The 18,149-nt window shown below is 35.1% G+C and overlaps 2 protein-coding genes across 3 annotated transcripts; both read right to left on the bottom strand.

The window, feature by feature from the left end:
- Positions 1-2,171: 2,171 nt before the first annotated feature.
- LOC106425884 (probable beta-1,4-xylosyltransferase IRX10) lies at positions 2,172-4,581 on the bottom strand. Its single transcript, XM_013866604.3, has 8 exons — positions 4,129-4,581; positions 3,807-3,953; positions 3,590-3,654; positions 3,435-3,504; positions 3,088-3,306; positions 2,839-2,982; positions 2,618-2,753; positions 2,172-2,536 (listed from the first exon to the last, which is right to left on the bottom strand). Exons 1-8 carry the CDS (start codon positions 4,501-4,503, stop codon positions 2,307-2,309), a joined length of 1,386 nt encoding a protein of 461 aa, XP_013722058.2. The 5' UTR covers positions 4,504-4,581; the 3' UTR covers positions 2,172-2,306.
- Positions 4,582-4,889: 308 nt separating this feature from the next.
- Positions 4,890-7,458, bottom strand: LOC106425982 (putative UDP-glucuronate:xylan alpha-glucuronosyltransferase 3). 2 transcript variants are annotated; one of them, XM_013866697.3, is made up of 4 exons: positions 7,216-7,458; positions 6,823-7,038; positions 6,115-6,749; positions 4,890-6,051 (listed from the first exon to the last, which is right to left on the bottom strand). In XM_013866697.3, exons 1-4 carry the CDS (start codon positions 7,269-7,271, stop codon positions 5,021-5,023), a joined length of 1,938 nt encoding a protein of 645 aa, XP_013722151.2. In that variant the 5' UTR covers positions 7,272-7,458; the 3' UTR covers positions 4,890-5,020. The 2 variants fall into 2 exon arrangements, with proteins under 2 accessions (XP_013722151.2, XP_013722152.2); XM_013866698.3 differs by having other exon boundaries at positions 6,115-6,737.
- Positions 7,459-18,149: the final 10,691 nt, after the last annotated feature.

Below are 18,149 nucleotides of genomic sequence, written 5' to 3'. Positions count from 1 at the left end.
ACACCAATTATTATCAAATTACAAAAAGGCCCATATAAATTAGTCACATTACGTTACTATTTTTTTTTTAATTTAAATTATCAGTTTTCTTATATGATATTTTAATTTTGTTGTAATAGTAAAATTTGGAAAATAAGTAGTGTTACGAAGCAAAAAAATAACAAGTATTTTATATTGATTTTTTTTTAGCGGGTCATCCTAAAAAAGAACAAAAAAATAACAAGTATTTTATATTGATTTTAACAGGCTTTATCAATTCCATATTGTTGTTATTTTTTCTGTGTCGTTAGCTACGTCTAGATCTGTTGAGATTCTGCTATTTACCTAGAACAGAGTGATGTAATTATATATAGACAAAAACAGAAATTTAGCACAGTACACTGTGATATATCATAGATAATTCCAGTCTGTAAGAAACGTGCAAAATTTATCATTATGCGTGCTCTCCTTATTTTCGAATGAACATTTCTTTTAACGTTATCCACAATATTTTACGTCAGAATGTAGACGTTTAATATTTTGGATATGGACCAACAAAATGGATTATTGTGCTTCCATATATTATCTGTTGGCTTCTATATACTACACACACACACACCAAGTTTCAATATAAAGAAAATGGCCGTTTGAGGTTCAGTTCGAGTCCCACGTCAATGATTGAAAAGCAAAAGACTGAACAAGCTAAAGAGTTAAGGAAAAGAACAATTATTATTAGAAGAAGTTGAGATGATAACGTCAGGATCAGGATACAATTCGTTTAAACACCACATGGCATGGCACAACTCTTCAAGGGTACGTAGCCCTTTCTTGGACCATTATTATGTACTTTTTGGTTACAACTTAGTTAGAACTATCGTTAGCATAGAAAATCAGAATGAAAGGAACGAGAAGGCCAATAAATAATAACTACTATTTTCACATTTTTTATATAGGTACCCTTTTATATATAAGGTTTGATAGTTTCTTTTTTTTTTTGTCAACAGGTTTGATAGTTTCATATTCTGTTCAATTTGGTCTTGGTTGTGTTATTAATATATATATATTATATTTGAATATCATTTATTTGTACTTTCTTTTCAAATATAGAAAAATAATAGTTTGCCAAATGCGTGTGATCACTGATAAAACCAAACTCATACTACCTAAAAGATAAACCCTAGATATAATCTCTCGATCTTAGTCTTCATTCTTGATGTAACAATTCAACAGATCAATTGCTTTTTTTTAACTTCTAATGGAGGTTCTTGATAGGATCGAATTAAACGAAAACGATGTACATTGAACAAAGGGTACTATATCCATTTGTTATGTAGAGATTTGATCATAACTTCTCAGAATTAAATACTTGATTTGCCCTAAAGGGTAGGGCTTTCTTCTCGACCTTTCTAAAATTTCATAATTGCTTTTATTTGAAAACTTTGCACCTTCGAATGTATTAGTAATAATGGCTTTGCACACTTCTTACCTACACTTTTGGCCTCTAGCTACTTATGATCCATTTGTATTGATGGACTCTTAGTAACCACCAAACTTCCCAGTCATATCATCATCATCACAAAGTTACAAGATCATTCATAAAAGATATACTGAACTATTAATGCTTTTTTTGGTATCGCCATTTGCTAAAGACTGCTACAAAACAACACAATAGATGAACCTGAATGCAGAGTAATTGTTAGGAAGATGTCAAATCTTTGACGTTACATAACCATATATATTATCTAAATATATAAAAGCTTTGTGCTATTACCTGAAATATAAAGTTCCTATATGTTGTGGTGAGCTATGTATCGATTACTTACACTCCAAACAAAAAGATTTGTAGCCTTTCTTATAAAAGGGTCATGCATAGAAACATGTAATGATGATTTCTGTGTGGAACTCTGTTTGGTGGGACTGTATTATTGGTTTCTTGTCGGTCAATTAATACTGTAGCAAAAACTTCTGTTATTCGACAAATTTTTGGTTTCTGGTTGCTTCTGCTAAACTCTGTCAAATGTTAACCAAAAGAGGCTCAAGTTTCCTTTGATCCGTCTCGATCAGCTTATTAGTTCGTTGATCTGTTATTTTACATATGGTACAGCCGAATTGAACCCAAGACCGAATTAACCAGATGTCATGTTTGGTTTTCTGATCCAATTTGGTTTCTTTTCCGTCCTACTTCTGTCGAGTTTTACTCAAATAAGATCTTGTACATTCACAAAAAAATATTTCTTCTAGTATGTTAACTTCACAAAAAATAAGCTGCGCGTAAGGCCATAAAAAACAAGGAGATTCTTGTGGGGATGTTGAAACCTCAAGAAAACTCACGGTAGAGGCATAGGAGGTCTCCAGCTACTGAAGTGGACCAGCTCTCTATTCACAACACTGCCATTGTGCAGCCAAAAAGTCTCGGTTGATTGCTGGAAATGTCTCGCTTTGCGTTGAAGCTCCCATAGAATCCCTTTGACCGCACTGCATGGTGCAGAATCTGGACCGTAGACAAACAAACATCTGATTTTCCGACCACGTGCTATCATTCCTTCTATGTCTCTATCTGTTAAAGAGAGAGACATGCCATGTTTGAGAATCTGAAGCAAATCAAATGATATTGTCACAAAGAAAAAGCAGTTGTTACCGGGTATTGAAGCTAAGTAATCAAGAAGCTCTGGGCCTATTCTATATGATGGCCATTTGATGGATACTTGGGCGTAGTCGATGACATTCTGGAAAGGTAGCTCGGAGTGGTCAGATAAGAGAACCGGGACACATTCCTGAACAAGCAAGAAATCACAATATTTATGAATATACAAGGCAAGTTAATGCTTGAAACTAAAAGTTTGGTATGAGAGATCAGACCACAAAGAATGATTCATAAAAGCGAAGAGTCCATGATGATTCCCCACGAGGAGCGAGGCAGAACTTGGCGTTCCTCAGATGTTCAAAATACGTCGTTCTTCCAAACTTTTCAGTTCCCCTGAACTTCAAATCTGGACATTCCAACTGTTCACAGAACAACACACAAGAAACAATCAATCAAAGGGAAAAGACAATCACCAAAATATGCAGATAGCTTTGAGTCTTTGAAGAAACAAAGTGAGACTAAACCTTATCGGGATATTGCTTTGAGAGGTCAATCAATTTAAGTCTACCAGCCTTCCCTTGCGCACGACCCAAATAATTAGCTAAATACTTCCTCTTAGACAAAGGCAGAGGCTGAACATCAGGTTGTCCATTTTTAGTCATAGCGTCATCGACATTTCCTGGTATGATTATATCTTTCCATGTGTTGAAGGCAGTAGTGTCTTTCTTGTCAGTCCTGTCACCCTGTATCCACAATAGTTGAAGCATTCATTCCAATGAAAAGAAAGAACTTTCACATTGGCCCTTCACTAACAACACCATATACACTTCAAAAAACAAGATATTCCTCAAGAGAAAGCAACGCAAAGTACCTCGGGAGTAAGGATAATAGAACGGTTGATAAATGTTGACCAGGATCTAAACAAGTGAGCTCCAGCACCACTTCATTACCATAACAAAGAAAACTAATGTCAAAGATAGCACCAAACAATAAAATTCTTCAAAACAATAAAAAAACTTGTATAACCTGGGAAAAACAAAGATATGATCACGACCACCGGATCTTCTAAAATACGGCATTTGACTCAAAACCTATAATGAATCAGAGAACATGTGAGGCATAACGTATCACTGTTAGTTGTATACGTATAATCTAAGCATCTACAAGTTGTATGCATAAGCATCTATATATGAGGCATACGCAGCAGACTACAACTGAATCAGTGAGTGACGATGTGATTCACCTTCACATAAGTCTGATTGATCTCCTTGTCATTAAGACCTCCCAACATCCTCACGCACTTAACATAAGCTGGCACAAAGAACAGATCCGCCTCCTCTTTCTTACTCGTTCTAAACTTAGATTCCATAAGCAACTTGTGAATCTTAACCTAATCATCATCATCATCATCATCATAATCATCATCAATTCATCATCATCATCATCATCATCATCAACAACCAAAACAACAGAGAGGCGATCAAACTATTGCTATCATAGTTTCACGAGCTTATAAAGAGAATCCACGAGTGAGCTGATTTCGAAGAAGATGAAGTCAAAGTCACCTGAGATCCCCACTGGCCTTTCAAGCACGCGGCGGTCTTGACGATACCGTCCCTACCGTACATTAGCTCTTTTAAACCGTCGATCTCGTTCTCGTCGTATACGTAGATCTTCAGCGAGAGGTGGGATCCGTACCCTCGCTCCGGCCATTGCGGAATCCCGTTATCCATCGTGATTCCGGAGGAAGAAGTACGGTGGAGATTAGTCGCCGGAGTGACGGAGTTGGATTCTGAGAAGTACTGATCGAGAATCCTAGTGACGAAGAAGGTTGAGACGACGAGGAACAAAGCTCCAATCTGGTGCGTGCGGGTGCATGGAGTAGCGGAGTAACTGTACGCGCCGAAGTTTCTAGGCTTGCTACTACTTAAGCTCGCCATTTCTCCCCTCTCCCTCCCCTCACTGCTTGTTCGTTTCCGTCTTTAACATTTTCGGAGAGAGACAATTTGATTAGATCTTGCAAAGACGTCGAGATCATAACGCGGGTGTTAGGCAAACGACGTCGTTTCGAAATGCAACTAAATTTATTAAAAGGCCCATTGGGTTTAAAAGAAGGCCCAGTTTACATATTTGCAAGAAAACTAAAGAATGAACAAGTTTCTAATCTTTCCGTAGGATCAGGCATATGAAAGAGATAGTTCTTGATGAGTTTATATCATGCCCTTGCCACTTACAGGAGTAGGAGCTTGACAAGCTCAAACCTTCTCGGATATCAACAAAGCTCTATTTAAAAGGTAGTCATTGACATTGTAATGGATGCTCTTGATGATTTAAAGCATGAACTTCATTAAATGAGTTCATCAAAGGTATGGAACTGGACATCTATCAAGGAACTATGCCTGTTTCTATACCCAGAAACGTAAACTATACGGTAACGATATAATCATATAACAGAACTTACACTGAAGAAATATTTGCTTTAAGTGATGTAGGAGGTGACAAAGAGTTGGTGGAATTGTCAGTCCAGTTCTTGTCACCCCAGTGCCAAAGCATACTCTCCCAGTAACAGAACTTTTCATAACAAGTCTCTAGTCTCTTATCTTTGATCTTGATCTTCCAATGTCCATCCGTGTAGTTTCCTTTCTCAGCTTGCATCCTATCCCACTCCAGCTGCGCCTTCTGTTTCGATCTCAGCAGACAGAACTTCTGCAAGTTCTCAGGCATGGCGTCGTGCACTTTCCACCACGTTCTGTGCGCTACGTCGCTTGCGAACTCCTGGAGAATGTCCACGTTCCAGTTGCAGTCGTAGTCTCTGAAGCATAGCCAAGGTTTGTTACCAAGGTAGTGGAGGACGTAGAGAATAGGAGGATCGGTTCCAAAGAGACGCGTCTTCATCTGTTTGATCTCAGGCTCGTCGCCTTCCCAGAAATGCTTCAGAAAGTTCATGTGTTTCGGGATGCGATGCCACCACGTGTATACTTCGTTGAGGTAGCCTTGGTCTCCTCCGTTGTACGAAACGATTTCGTTGATGTGATCCATGAGTAGCTGGAACGTGGAGTTCGATGGCTCAACCACCATCACACCGGAGTTAAAGAGCGTAGCGTTGTTTCCGGTAGCGGATATCTCAGGCATCTCAAAGAGGAAGTCAATGTTCCTGAGGATAAGCATATCAGCATCGATGAAGATGATCTTGTCGTACTCAGTCAATTGCCAAAGACGAAACTTGCTGTAGTTCCATTCGTTATAAGCCTCTGCTTCAGCTTTTGGGTTCCTAATCCTTTGAATGGGATAAATCTTCCATCCAGCAGCAGCCAGGCCAGATCTATGGTGCTCAGTTATGGAATCATCGACAAGTATCACCAGGTCTCGTGTAGAGCCAGACATGCGAATGCTCTGCGCTGCTGTTATAGCTCCACAGACGTAAAAGTTAGCAGAGTGCAATATGGTAGCGTATGCTTCTCTCTTTGCACTTGCTGAGTAGAAAGTATCTGCATGAAAAAATAGCTCAGGCAACAGATATACAAAGTAGATAATATAAAGCTGAGACTGACCTTTAGCTTTAAGAGGAACTGTGAGTTCACAGGAGCCAACAGGCAGCTCTACCTTTTGCCTCAGCTGGTGAAGGTCAGGCTTGTACAGCCATAAATTCCCTTGACGGGCAACAAGCTCCTTTCCAATAAAAAGATTAGGAACAGGAAAACAATCAGTAACAAAAAGAACATGCACATCGTGAAGCCCTTTAGAAGATGCAGCCACACGAGCTGCAGCAAGCTGCAAGTGTAATCTAGCAACATCCCTTGACCACTTCCCACCTTTGTTACACGGAAGCTTGGCGACGACAAGATCAATCCGAGGCTTGCCAGGAACTTGAACCCAAGGAAGAGAAGGGCAAGTAGGGACTTCGAACTGTTCCTCTTCATCAATCCATTCAGGGTATAAAGATTCCCAAGTTATATTATTCGCCATATTGTCCAGGTGGAGTACGACATGGTCACAGTCAGGTATCAGCTCCTTCCATGGAACAACCTCGTCACCGTTGAGATTTATAAAGCCAACTCCTTGATACTCGCTCTTCCCAGTTAACTTCTCTACAACGTCTGACACGTGGTCCCAGTTTATCTCAGCTGTAGATAGATAGCGAGGATCAATTTCACTCGACTCTCTACTACTCCACCTGGTTACAAAACTAGAAATATTTAAAGCCTAATTAGTCACACTAATAAGAGATCAAGTTTCTTCCATGAGATAGTAGAGATTACCTAGAGTTGTTATTGGATGGATGATCTGCAATGTGTACAGGTGGGGAACGGTAGAGAGTGAACACAGCAACGAGCACGAGAAGGATCAAGACGAGTTTCAGTGTAGAGAACTTGGCAGTCCAGTTTCTATAGTGAAAGGAGGTGTGTGATCCTCCTCCTTTCTCGAGATCTTTAGAATCTCGATTTCTCAGAGATCTCCTCCTGTTTGTGTCATCGCTATCAAAGTACAATAGATACAAGAATCAGATCTCGATGATCACATTTCAAATTGCCACAACGAACTAACATAGCGATCCGATGCCGTTAAATCGAGCAAGTGACGAAGCTTTAGCTAAGCTAAGCGTAAGTCTAGTCTAAGTAGAGAGAAAGTGGGGGGGGGGGGGGGAGACTTACGTTTGACTTGGTAGTCGGTGCCTGGGCTCGACGGGACTAGGAGAAGGAAGCCTCATACTCTGGAATCGATCACTCGGAGCAAGTCGCTGCTACAGCAGCTGGGCGAGTGAATAGCTTCAGATTCTCTTAGTCGCTTTTTGATTTTCCGAGAAAATTAGAGAGTTCGTTTGTTAACGTATGCACTGTGTCTTTTTTTTTTTTTTTTTTTTGGGTCAAAGATGAGCTGTGTTATTTACAATTACTCCCTCCGTTTTTTATATACGACGTTTTAGAGGAATTTTTTTTGTTCTAAATTATTTGACGTTTTCAATTTTCTATGTAAAATTTATTACTAATTAATGTTAGATAACCAATGATATTATAGTTTCTATTTTATTATTGGTTAAATTGTGGTTAGGTAAACAATTAATGATGTTTTTGTTTAGAAATTAAATATTTTTTAATCTATGTGTATATTGTATAATCATAAAGCGTCGTATATAAAAAAACTGGAGGAGTATTATTTTGTCAATAGGTTCAGTTAAAGGATCCAGATTCCAGCCATATACATAAACGGCCATGTGTGCAGGCAAACACACGAAAACTTAAAAGATGAAGCAATCCAGATCAACATAAAGCCCGATTTAAAAAAAAATGATTAGTTTTGGAGGCCTAGGCCCATTTATCTGAGTCCATAAACCTAGGAACACAACGTCATGCATGGGTTTTATTCGGCTTTTAGAGGCAAGACTTAAGAGTGTTCAATCACACGTAGCAGTAAAGTTAACTTAGAACATGATTATCTTCGCATTTATCTACCTACAAATTTGTTGGTTAAATTCGATCAAGGCAATTTTGCCATTCATGACTTGCTTGATAGCAAGATTTTTTTTTTTAAGCTGAATATATTATGCTATATATCCACGTATGATTTTTGTTATTTTTTAAGCGACAATTTTTTTTCTTTGTTCTTTTTAACTAATATATTGTAAGCATTTTCTCTTGTAGATGTTAATATCTTCGATTTGTTATGAAGATGTCCTTGAATTTATTTACCTAACAAATCTTAAGGAGACTTCAGCTACTTTTAGAAGGAATACTTGAATATGCTTTCGTGTTCAATTCAAATTAGAGCCAGTGATACTTACAAAACTGGACTTCTGAGAAGTCACTAGTGGCGACAGGTTGCTACTTTGATGGCCCCCATTGTCCCCTTGCTGGAAAATACATGAAGGTCTTTTTGTTCTTTTTATCACCAGCTAGTTTTACTGGTTAATCAGGACTTTTTATTTAAAAAAAATATAAGTAGTTGCGTTTTAACTTAAGAATAATATTAAGAAAGTTTGTTAACTTTAAAAAAAAATCATTAAATATATATGTTTAACTAATTATAAAAGATTACATAATTTAATTGGTCACACAATATTTAACAAGCAAAAGAGTTAAATCAAAATGTAAAAGTATAATATTTTGGAACAGAAATAGCAATTACAAGTTTCCACTGCTTGTGTTTTCCTGTTTTGGCTCTTTATTTTTCATTTCCTTTATAGTTTCATTACAAAATAAAATTATTTACATTGTTAGAAACTTTTGTCGCTTTTATTTATTTGTAAAATAGGTTTCTCTAAAAATATGTTGGCAAATATGCTAGATTTGTATATTACCTTTTTTTTTGTCACGATGATTTGTATATTACCTTTGTTGAACAAAAACTAGATTAATATATTTGTTTTCTCCAGTGCAATTTGCTATTATTTCGGACATTGTCCAAAGTAATACTATTATTAATAAAATACTTTTTTTGTCAAACGAATAATAAAATACTTAAAATAATAAAAACATTAAGCCGACAAACACACATCCAAGTTCCACTTATAGGAGAAGTTCTGTACCTAGGAGTATTTTACACCAAGAATAAATAAACCCATGTAAATTTCCATAAATATTCATTTTCTATTCACGAAGTTACTTTATTGATACCAATAGGATAATTATTTTCTGTCCGTACATATCTCTTTCCAGTCTCCACTTTCTTCTTTTTCTTTCTTTTTTCCCTACATCATTATCACAAGTTTCTTAATTTCAAGCCAGCACGTTTGCATATTATATTCGAATAAAAATCATTGGATCTATAGTGTTTCAAGAAAGAAACATAGGTATCCATTACAATAAAAACAGAGTATGTTTTAAAAAACATAATTAATCACGCGTCGTGATAGTTCTATATGAATGAGTTTTACACAAGAAGAGGATCAAAGATACTAGTCCATAATTTATGAATTGTCTCTTAAATGTTCCCGCCTTTTTTGGCAGTCAACATCAGTCCACTATGTTTTTTTTTTTGAAACACAAACATTCATTCCTCATTCAGAGAGTTATGTAACATTTAAAGCATACAATATACTTGTTCATCAGCTAGACAATTCTTAGCCAACATATCAGCTTCCATATTTTTCTCTCTAGAAATCCATCGAAAGGAAACAGAATCAAAAGCAAGAATTAGTTCATTGATATCCGCCACGATACCGTAGATTTCCATGCTCATAACATTCGTGTGCAACGCCTTGATCAGAAGAGATGAATCAGATTCACAACAAATTCTTCGAAGCTCCATATCAGTCCACTATGTTATTTTTCCTTTCTACTGCCGAATCCATTTTGATTTTCAAGACACGAATTCATGGCTAGCTTTATAACCATATTTTCATCAGATGCTGACGTTGACTATTGATGATTGGCTTTGACGAAAAGATATTATCAATATAAGCAATAGTCAATTAAAGTAAATCTTAGGATAAACAAATAGATGAGATGAGACTTTGTGTGAAACAAGTGTGTGAACATGACTATAAGCTGATTAATCATTGTTCAGTGAATCTAAACAATATCATCTTTTTTTATCATAGGCTTTTGCTATATTTGTGTGTATAATTCCATAATTTTTCATTTTCTTGCCTTTGCTATATCCTAGCTAGAAGTATACTCTATTTGATTCCTCTCCCTGACTTCTTTTGCTCAGCCCCAGGACCATTACAGAGTTGCCAAAAGACAAATTTAATTTGTGAATATGTAGGTAATTCATATTAATAGATTTTACTAAAATGTTGTAATAGTGGGGTGCTTCAACTGTAACGTTTTAAAACATAATTTACAAGCATTTTACTCATAAGAAAATCTCCTTGGTCTGTTTGGTATATAATCCTAACTCTAACTGAATAACTGGTATCAGTATATCACCGATGGATATGTATGACAAAAAGATTTTTTAGAACAGAAGAAGAGAGAAACAATTAAGGTAAATAGATAAATAATGTATGGATGATAGCACTTTGCCATTTTGTGTTTATAATCATCACATCAATATGTAAATAGTGTTTGGGTAAAATTGTCATTTATTATGTACAACATGGCTTTGACCTAATCAGTGGCCATTCTATTAACTATTCAGCATATGCTTTGTCATTGGTTTCACTTTTCCTATATATAATCGTCAAAGATTTCATCGACAAAATCATTTACACGTACATATGCCTATCATAAATCAATAGTTATGTCCACATAGCTATACATGTCTTACACACGAAAAATACAACAAAGGGCCATATGCTTCCATAAGGTCACACGTAAAGAAACAAGTCTGGTCAAAAGCATTTCATACTGCTCCCATCTTGACTTCATGCTAAGCACTAGTTAGTTAAATAAGACAGCACGGTGGCATATGAAATTAATTAGAGAGTTGATTAGAAACTATCAACTTGATTACGATAGACAAAAAGAATACTGTTTTAATAGTACTATCATTAACACAACTAGGTCACAACCGATCATAATTATCACAACTTGTCTTTTTTTTTTTAAAGAGAATATCATAAACATCACCACCCCCCTACCGGAAACAATACAAACATTTAATTTTAAGAAAAACAAAGAGACGCATTATTACCAAAGATACTTAGACAGCTAAAACACCACCTTATATATGTATATCAAAAGCATGAAGGAAATAAGACCTAGGAAAGGTCACAACGTCATCCCCAAGAAAAGGACCGATCAACGACTAGGATGCACGCGGCCTCCGTTACGGTTGCCGTTGCCGTCGCCGGTAGGCTCAGAACCCTGATCCCCACCAGAGGGGGTGAAGGCAGAGATAATGGTTTTCAAGACCATGGTTTTAACCAGCTTTCTTTCAACGGGGATCACACTCGCTGTTTCTTTAGTCACCTTCCTATCCGCCGTAGAGTTAGAACCTTCTCTTCTGGAACTCATTTTTAGCCTGTTTAAGTAGATGTATGTGTATATATGTATGTATGTGTCTGTGTGTTAGCTGTGAATGTATATGATATATGTGTGTTTTTGTTTATGTTGTAGTTTTGAAGCTAGACATGCAAATGTTTATATAGAGAACAATGAGAAGAGATGCCTAGGTGAGAATTAAACTTGTTCTCTAAGTTCCTCATGTTCACACCAACGTGTCAGCCAGCCGTTTGTTGTAAGAGGAAATTTACATCTCCTACTTGTGATTTAAGCTTAGAAAGAAATAAAAATGAACCGAAACTTGCATTTAATTCATTTAAAAGAAACTTACATAATTTCTTAACAATTGGATAGTTCCAGTTTATAAATTACACTCGTCAGACACCCATTTGTTGTAAAGAGGATTTAGTTGACATCGATCTCCTACTTACGATGGAAGCTTCGAACGAAAAATAAAATAAAATATAGCAAGCGAAACTTACATTTAATTTCCTAATATTAGGATAGTTCTGGTTTACATAAATCACACAAAATAGCACAAAAACATTACAGTAATAAGAAATTTACATGCATGCGCCAACTTAAGAACCAGATTACTTTTATTATACCAACATTCGAAACATATTTTCCGACTTGGATGTATGATTTTTATTGTATCTTATATGATAAACAGAAAACAAAGCTCAACAGAATAAAAAAAATTAAATGGAAAGTATGACTTGAAATGAAAATACAATAATATATATAGGAGCTGGCATAGATCTACATAGACTTGTGTGTGTTCTTTAAGCTATATTTTTTTAATTTCATTATACATTTACGGATGCTTTTTAGATGATACTCTGAGTAAATAAGTCTTTTAGATAATAAAATACTGAAACAAAAAGAATAATAAACTTTTTAAAATCTTATAAACAGAGGCGCTGACCTTAGTGAATATTATAAGTGCATGTATGAACGCAATTGCTTTAGAGTACATTTAGACATATTTGGACAAGCTTCTGGACAAAAGCTTCTGGTACCTAATGTTAAATGAATAAATGAGTCAGGTACCTATTGTTACAACTTTCAACCGAAATTACACCACAATAAAATATAGTAGCGGAACTATACAGTTAAACAAGAGTGAAAGCATCATGGTCTGTGAATCCAGAGTTCAGAGCATAGTCTCAACCGAGCAGTAGGTAGGGTCAACAAGGCTATAAGTTATACTAGGATAAGATTAAACCCACGAATCATACTTGTTTGTTAAAAACCCAAAATCGAATAGTCTATGGATGTGACTATATCTCATTTCAAACGAGCAGCATATCTTGCCATAGATATCTTGATGTGGACCAGTTTTCGGAAACAATATCTTTCTAATTAAAGTGATGATCCTCTACACGATTTTGTCCTCGATTACATGGACTTTTACCTAAATTTATCTTTATTAGACCTATTAAAACAGATTTAAAGTATGTAAAGTGATACATGAGATGCAGGAACTATATGAAACATTATTAAAATAACGTTATGAATAAAGTCTTCCACCTATATAATAGAGGAAGCTTCTTAATTGTTCACTTGAAATTGATTTCTTTTGGTTGATGTCGCATGAAATGTGTATCGGCATCAGCAATATTTCGCAGAACTTGCCAGCTTTCAATAAAATTCTCTAAAATTATAAACGAAACCATTTATTATGAACGTATGAAAATTATTATACATTTACTTTTTTTTTTGTTCAAAACTGAAAAGATCACGCAAATTCCTAACGTGAAAAAGTCGGTTCTGACTTCCTGCAGTCTCTTTGATTTATAAATTTAAGAAAAATCAACAAAAGAATAAGTGAAGGAATGAAAATAATTAAATAAATAAAAATGCCACAAGTTGCACTTAAAAAATTTAAAGAAAAAGCTGAGAACACAGTATTGAACATATCTTACATGTGTCAGTAAATCGAAACACTGGAGAATCACAGTCGGAACTCTGAACCATATACTTGGGTAACACACTAACACCGTAACATCTTAAGTTCTTAACTTATCGAGTGGCCTCAGGTTCATGACAATGATTGAACTTGACTATTGGGCCGTTTGTGAAGCAGGGTAACTTTAACAAGAATATGAACCCAATTCACATATATGGGCATTATCCTTTATTTCGGCCCAAAAAATAAAAAAAATATTTAACAGTGAGCCGCGACAAAAGTAGAAACGATCTCTACTCGATTTCGCGCTTTTATTATTACTGACTCTCTACTACACTGACAATTCTGACACTTGGAGTCCAATGCGAGCCATGGTGAATTTTGTCTATTGATTTGGTGATCTGTTTCTTGAGTATTTTTCCATTATTGTTTCTTATTTTGTGATTTCAAGAAAGTGATTTAAGAGGTGTCTAGTTTGAAGGATTCTACTGCTGTCTATGAGATATGTGAAGGAGAAGCCTATTGTGATGGACGTAGACAGTGACGATGACGATGTGAATGATATTCTTTGGGGATAAGTGAATGACTGTATGATGGATACAGAGCAAACTGGATATTTCAATAGAGTTTGCGGATGATAATCGTTTTCTAATCAATGAAAGCGTGAATTGGGATTATAATACAACATTAGTTTACTCCATTATTGTAGATATATAGGTTGACCGTTCCACTTTGGTTAGAGTAGCATATGACATGTGTAGTCTTTCTTCAGTGTGGTTGTCACTAAACGTTCTCAAATACCTGAAGGGTTGAGGGTTATAGGTGTACAAGCCGTCTTCATCTTTCCACAAGGAAATGCGACCACACTAATGCCAACAAAATCAAAAAGTCAATCAAAAATAAAATGATAGAAATGTATTAGATATTTAAAAGCTCGAGTGCTTACACTAGTGCCGACAATCCATTTGTAAAAGTCATTGTGGTGACAAGTCCAAGAGGTTTACTAATACGTGTATTCAGTACATCAGTGCGCGCATTGTACGACTACATATACAGAAACAAATCAAATAAATTCAAATAACGAGAACACCCTAAGGAAACAGGAGAAAGCAAAGAGTCCTTATCATACTGTTTCTGATCTAGTTAAGAGCCAATTGCCTTTGGCTATGAGACAACCGACTTCCCCTTGCAAGTCTTCTTCCCCTATCAACTTATAGGAAATTGTGTTGAAACATAACAACCTCCCATATATGTTGGCTGCGTAGAGTCTCTTTCCGGGGAGAATGTTTAGATACTTAAAGTTGGTTTATCCGTAAAATTTAAAACCCACAAATACATACACATATGTAGTATATATATACACAAATATATATTCTTAGAATTCCGGAGCTAGAACCCTCAATTGGAAGTGCTCTTAGAACATGATTATCTTTACATTTAAACATCTAGCTACAAATTTGTTGGTGAATTTGATCAATCAATTTAAAAAAAAAAAACGATCAAGGCAATTTTGCCATTGGTGACTTGCTTGATTGCAAGATTTAGTCCATGATTTTTGTTATTTTAAAGAGACATTTTTTTTCCTTTTTTTCTTTTTAACAATGTATTTTAAGCATTTTCTCTTGTAGATGTTAATATCTTCGATTTGTTATAAAGATGTCCTTGAATTTATTTACCTGAAAATCTTAAGGAAACATCAGCTACTTTTAGAAGGAATACTTTGAATGTGATTTCGTGTTCAATTCAAATTAGAGCCAATGATACTTACAAATCTGGACTTCTGAGAAGTCACTAGTGGCGACAGGCTGCTACTGTGATGGCCCACATTGTCCCCTTCCTAAAAAACACATGAAGGTCTTTTTGTTCTTTTTTGTCATCAGCTAGATTGGTGTTATTGGTCAATCAGGACTCTTTACTTAAAAATAGAAGTAGATTTAAGTTAAAAGATAAAAGGATAAACCTAAAAGGATAAATTAAGTAAAACCAAGAAGGATTAAAAAAAAACAAAAAACAGATGAGATGAGACTTCGTGGAAAACAAGTGTGTGTGAACATGACTATCAGCTGATTAGTCGTTGTTGTTCAGTGAATCTAAACAATATCATATTTTTATCTTAGGCCTTTGCTATATTTGTGTGTATTTTCCATATAGTTTTATGTTATTGCCTTAGCTATATCCTAGGTAGAAGTTTTTTTTTTTTCTCCCGGCTTATTTTGCTCAGTTTCAGGAACATTACAGGTTGCCATTCGCCAAAGACCATTATAATTTGTGACTATGTAGGTTATTCATATTAATCGATTTTTACTAAAATGTTATATACTAGTGGGGGTTTCAATTGTAACGTTTGAAAACGTAATGTTACAGATAAAATCTCCTTGGTCTGTTTGGTATATAATTCCAACTCTAATTGTCATCATCGATAGAGATAGATACATGAGAGAGATCTTTTTAGAAGAAAAGTGAGAGAACCAATTGAGGAAAATAGATAAGACAGCACGGTGACATATAGTATATGAAATAAGAAAGTTGATAAAATTATCAACATGATTACGATAAACAAAAAGAGCACTGTTTTAATAGTAATATCATAAACACAACCGATCCTAGTTATCACAACCTGTTTTCATTTTAAAAAGAGAATATCATAACCATCATCACCCGTTACCGGAAACGATACAAACATTTCATTATTACCAAAGACTTAGACCACTAGAACACCACCTTATTTAGGTATATAGTAAGCATGAACGAAAATAAACCCCAAGAAAGGTCACAACGGCGGCACATATATCTTCAGCCCCAAGAAAAGGACCGATCAGCGACTAGGATGCACGCGGCCTCCGTTACGGTTGCCGTTGCCGTCGCCGGTAGGCTCAGAACTCTGATCCCCACCAGAGGGGGTGAAGGCAGAGATAATGGTTTTCAAGACCATGGTTTTAACCAGCTTTCTTTCAACGGGGATCACACTCGCTGTTTCTTTAGTCACCTTCCTACCAGCCGAAGAGTTAGAACCTTCTCCTCTGGAACTCATATTTAGCCTGTTTATGTAGATTAACGTGAATATATGTAATTATGTGTCTGTGTGTTTGCTGTGAATGTATATGATATATGTATGTGTTTTGTGTATGTTGTAGTTTTGAAGCTAGACATGCAAAGGTTATATAGAGAACATGAGAAGAGATGCCTACGTGAGAATTAAACTTGTTCTCAACGTGTCATCCAGACGTTTAGTGTAAGAGGAAATTTACATCTCCTACTTGTGATTTAAGCTATAGAAATAAATAAAAATGAACCGAAACTTGCATTTAATTCATTTAAAAGAAACTTACATAATTTCTTAACAATTGGATAGTTCCAGTTTATAAATTACACTCGTCAGACACCCATTTGTTGTAAAGAGGATTTAGTTGACATCGACCTCCTACTTACGATGTAAGCTTCGAACGAAAAATAAAATAAATCACCCTCTTTTCAAAAACATATTAAATAAAATAAAATATAGCAAGGGAAATATACATTTAATTTCCTTATATTGGAATTTAGGATAGTTCTGGTTTACATAAATCACATATAATTAAAATAAAATAAAAGCATTAAATTTACATGCATCATGATTTATTTGAGTAGTTTATGTATTTACTAGACAGAAGAAGAGGCGCCAACTTGGGAACTAAGAACCAGTTTACTTTTATTTTAGTCCACGGAACGGGGAATACCAACATTCAAAACATATTTTTTCGACTTGGATGTATGATTTTTATTGTATTTTATATAAAGTTCAACAGTATAAAAATATATATGAACTGGCAGATCTGCATAGACTTTTTTTTTTTAATCAAAAGACTTGTGTCTTATGGTTTTAATCGTGCAGAATATAGAAGTGTTCCTGCTGCTAACGTATTTAAAAAAAAAATTATTTCACATTTACGGATGTTTTTATTGATGATACTCTGACTAAATAAGTCTTTTAAATTTAATAAAAAAAGTCTTTTAAATACTAAAACAAAAAGAATAATACGCTTATTCTTATAATTAACAGAGGCGCTGACCTTAGTGAATTTATAAGTGCATGTATGAACGCAATTGCTTTAGAGTACATTTAGACAAATCTAGACAAGGTCCTTTATTTCTGTGTCCATCGTCTCAGGATGATTATACAGTAGTAGTATCTCAACCTTTATTGAAGCGCTTTTATCGTATTTAATTTTCTTATAAAAGATCTTCTGTAGATTATTCCATTATAAAAGATCTTCTGTCCTACCGAACCATATGTGTTCTCTATAGTTTTCCGGGTTTATAGTATTTATTATCCAGTCTAAGAAAGATTCGGGTGGAAGAAAGGTCACGTGAATTGAAGATTGGCTGACAAAAAGGACTACACCATTTACATAATCTAGAGGACTACACCATATAACACAGTTCATATGATGACAATGAGAAACCAAATCCAGCTAACGTAAAACGCTTAAAGTCATTCAATACATACTTCTGTTGTTTCTTTAAAAAATGATCGATCGATTCTCTAATAAAGGTAAGCTCTGAGATTAAAATAGCCCCAAGTCCACAATTTTTAAGTTTAAGATTTGAATGACAAAAAAGCAAAAAGCTAACTAATAATAATAACCAAACTCACCACTTATGACCAAATATATAAAATAATTTTAGTTAACTTAAAATCAAAAAGAATAAACATCAATGATTTTCTAGTATCAAATGAAATATCTACATTGATACGTAAACACTTATTTTTAACCTAATTTTTAAGTAAACCACATATTAAGTAAAAATT

This window comes from Brassica napus, chromosome A8 (assembly GCF_020379485.1).
Source record: "Brassica napus cultivar Da-Ae chromosome A8, Da-Ae, whole genome shotgun sequence".
Taxonomy (NCBI): Eukaryota; Viridiplantae; Streptophyta; class Magnoliopsida; order Brassicales; family Brassicaceae; genus Brassica; species Brassica napus.
This window is presented reverse-complemented; position numbering and strand designations above follow the sequence as displayed.

Coding starts and splice junctions, on each gene's coding strand:
- LOC106425884 (XM_013866604.3), bottom strand. CDS start 4,503: ATGGCGAGCTTAAGTAGTAGCAAGCCTAGAAACTTCGGCGCGTACAGT. Junction 3,655..3,806: donor TCAATCAGACTTATGTGAAG/GTGAATCACATC, acceptor GATTCATTATAG/GTTTTGAGTCAAATGCCGTA. Junction 2,754..2,838: donor TTTATGAATCATTCTTTGTG/GTCTGATCTCTC, acceptor TTGCTTGTTCAG/GAATGTGTCCCGGTTCTCTT.
- LOC106425982 (XM_013866697.3), bottom strand. CDS start 7,271: ATGAGGCTTCCTTCTCCTAGTCCCGTCGAGCCCAGGCACCGACTACCA. Junction 6,750..6,822: donor CCATCCAATAACAACTCTAG/GTAATCTCTACT, acceptor AAATATTTCTAG/TTTTGTAACCAGGTGGAGTA. Junction 6,052..6,114: donor AGTTCCTCTTAAAGCTAAAG/GTCAGTCTCAGC, acceptor TTTTTCATGCAG/ATACTTTCTACTCAGCAAGT.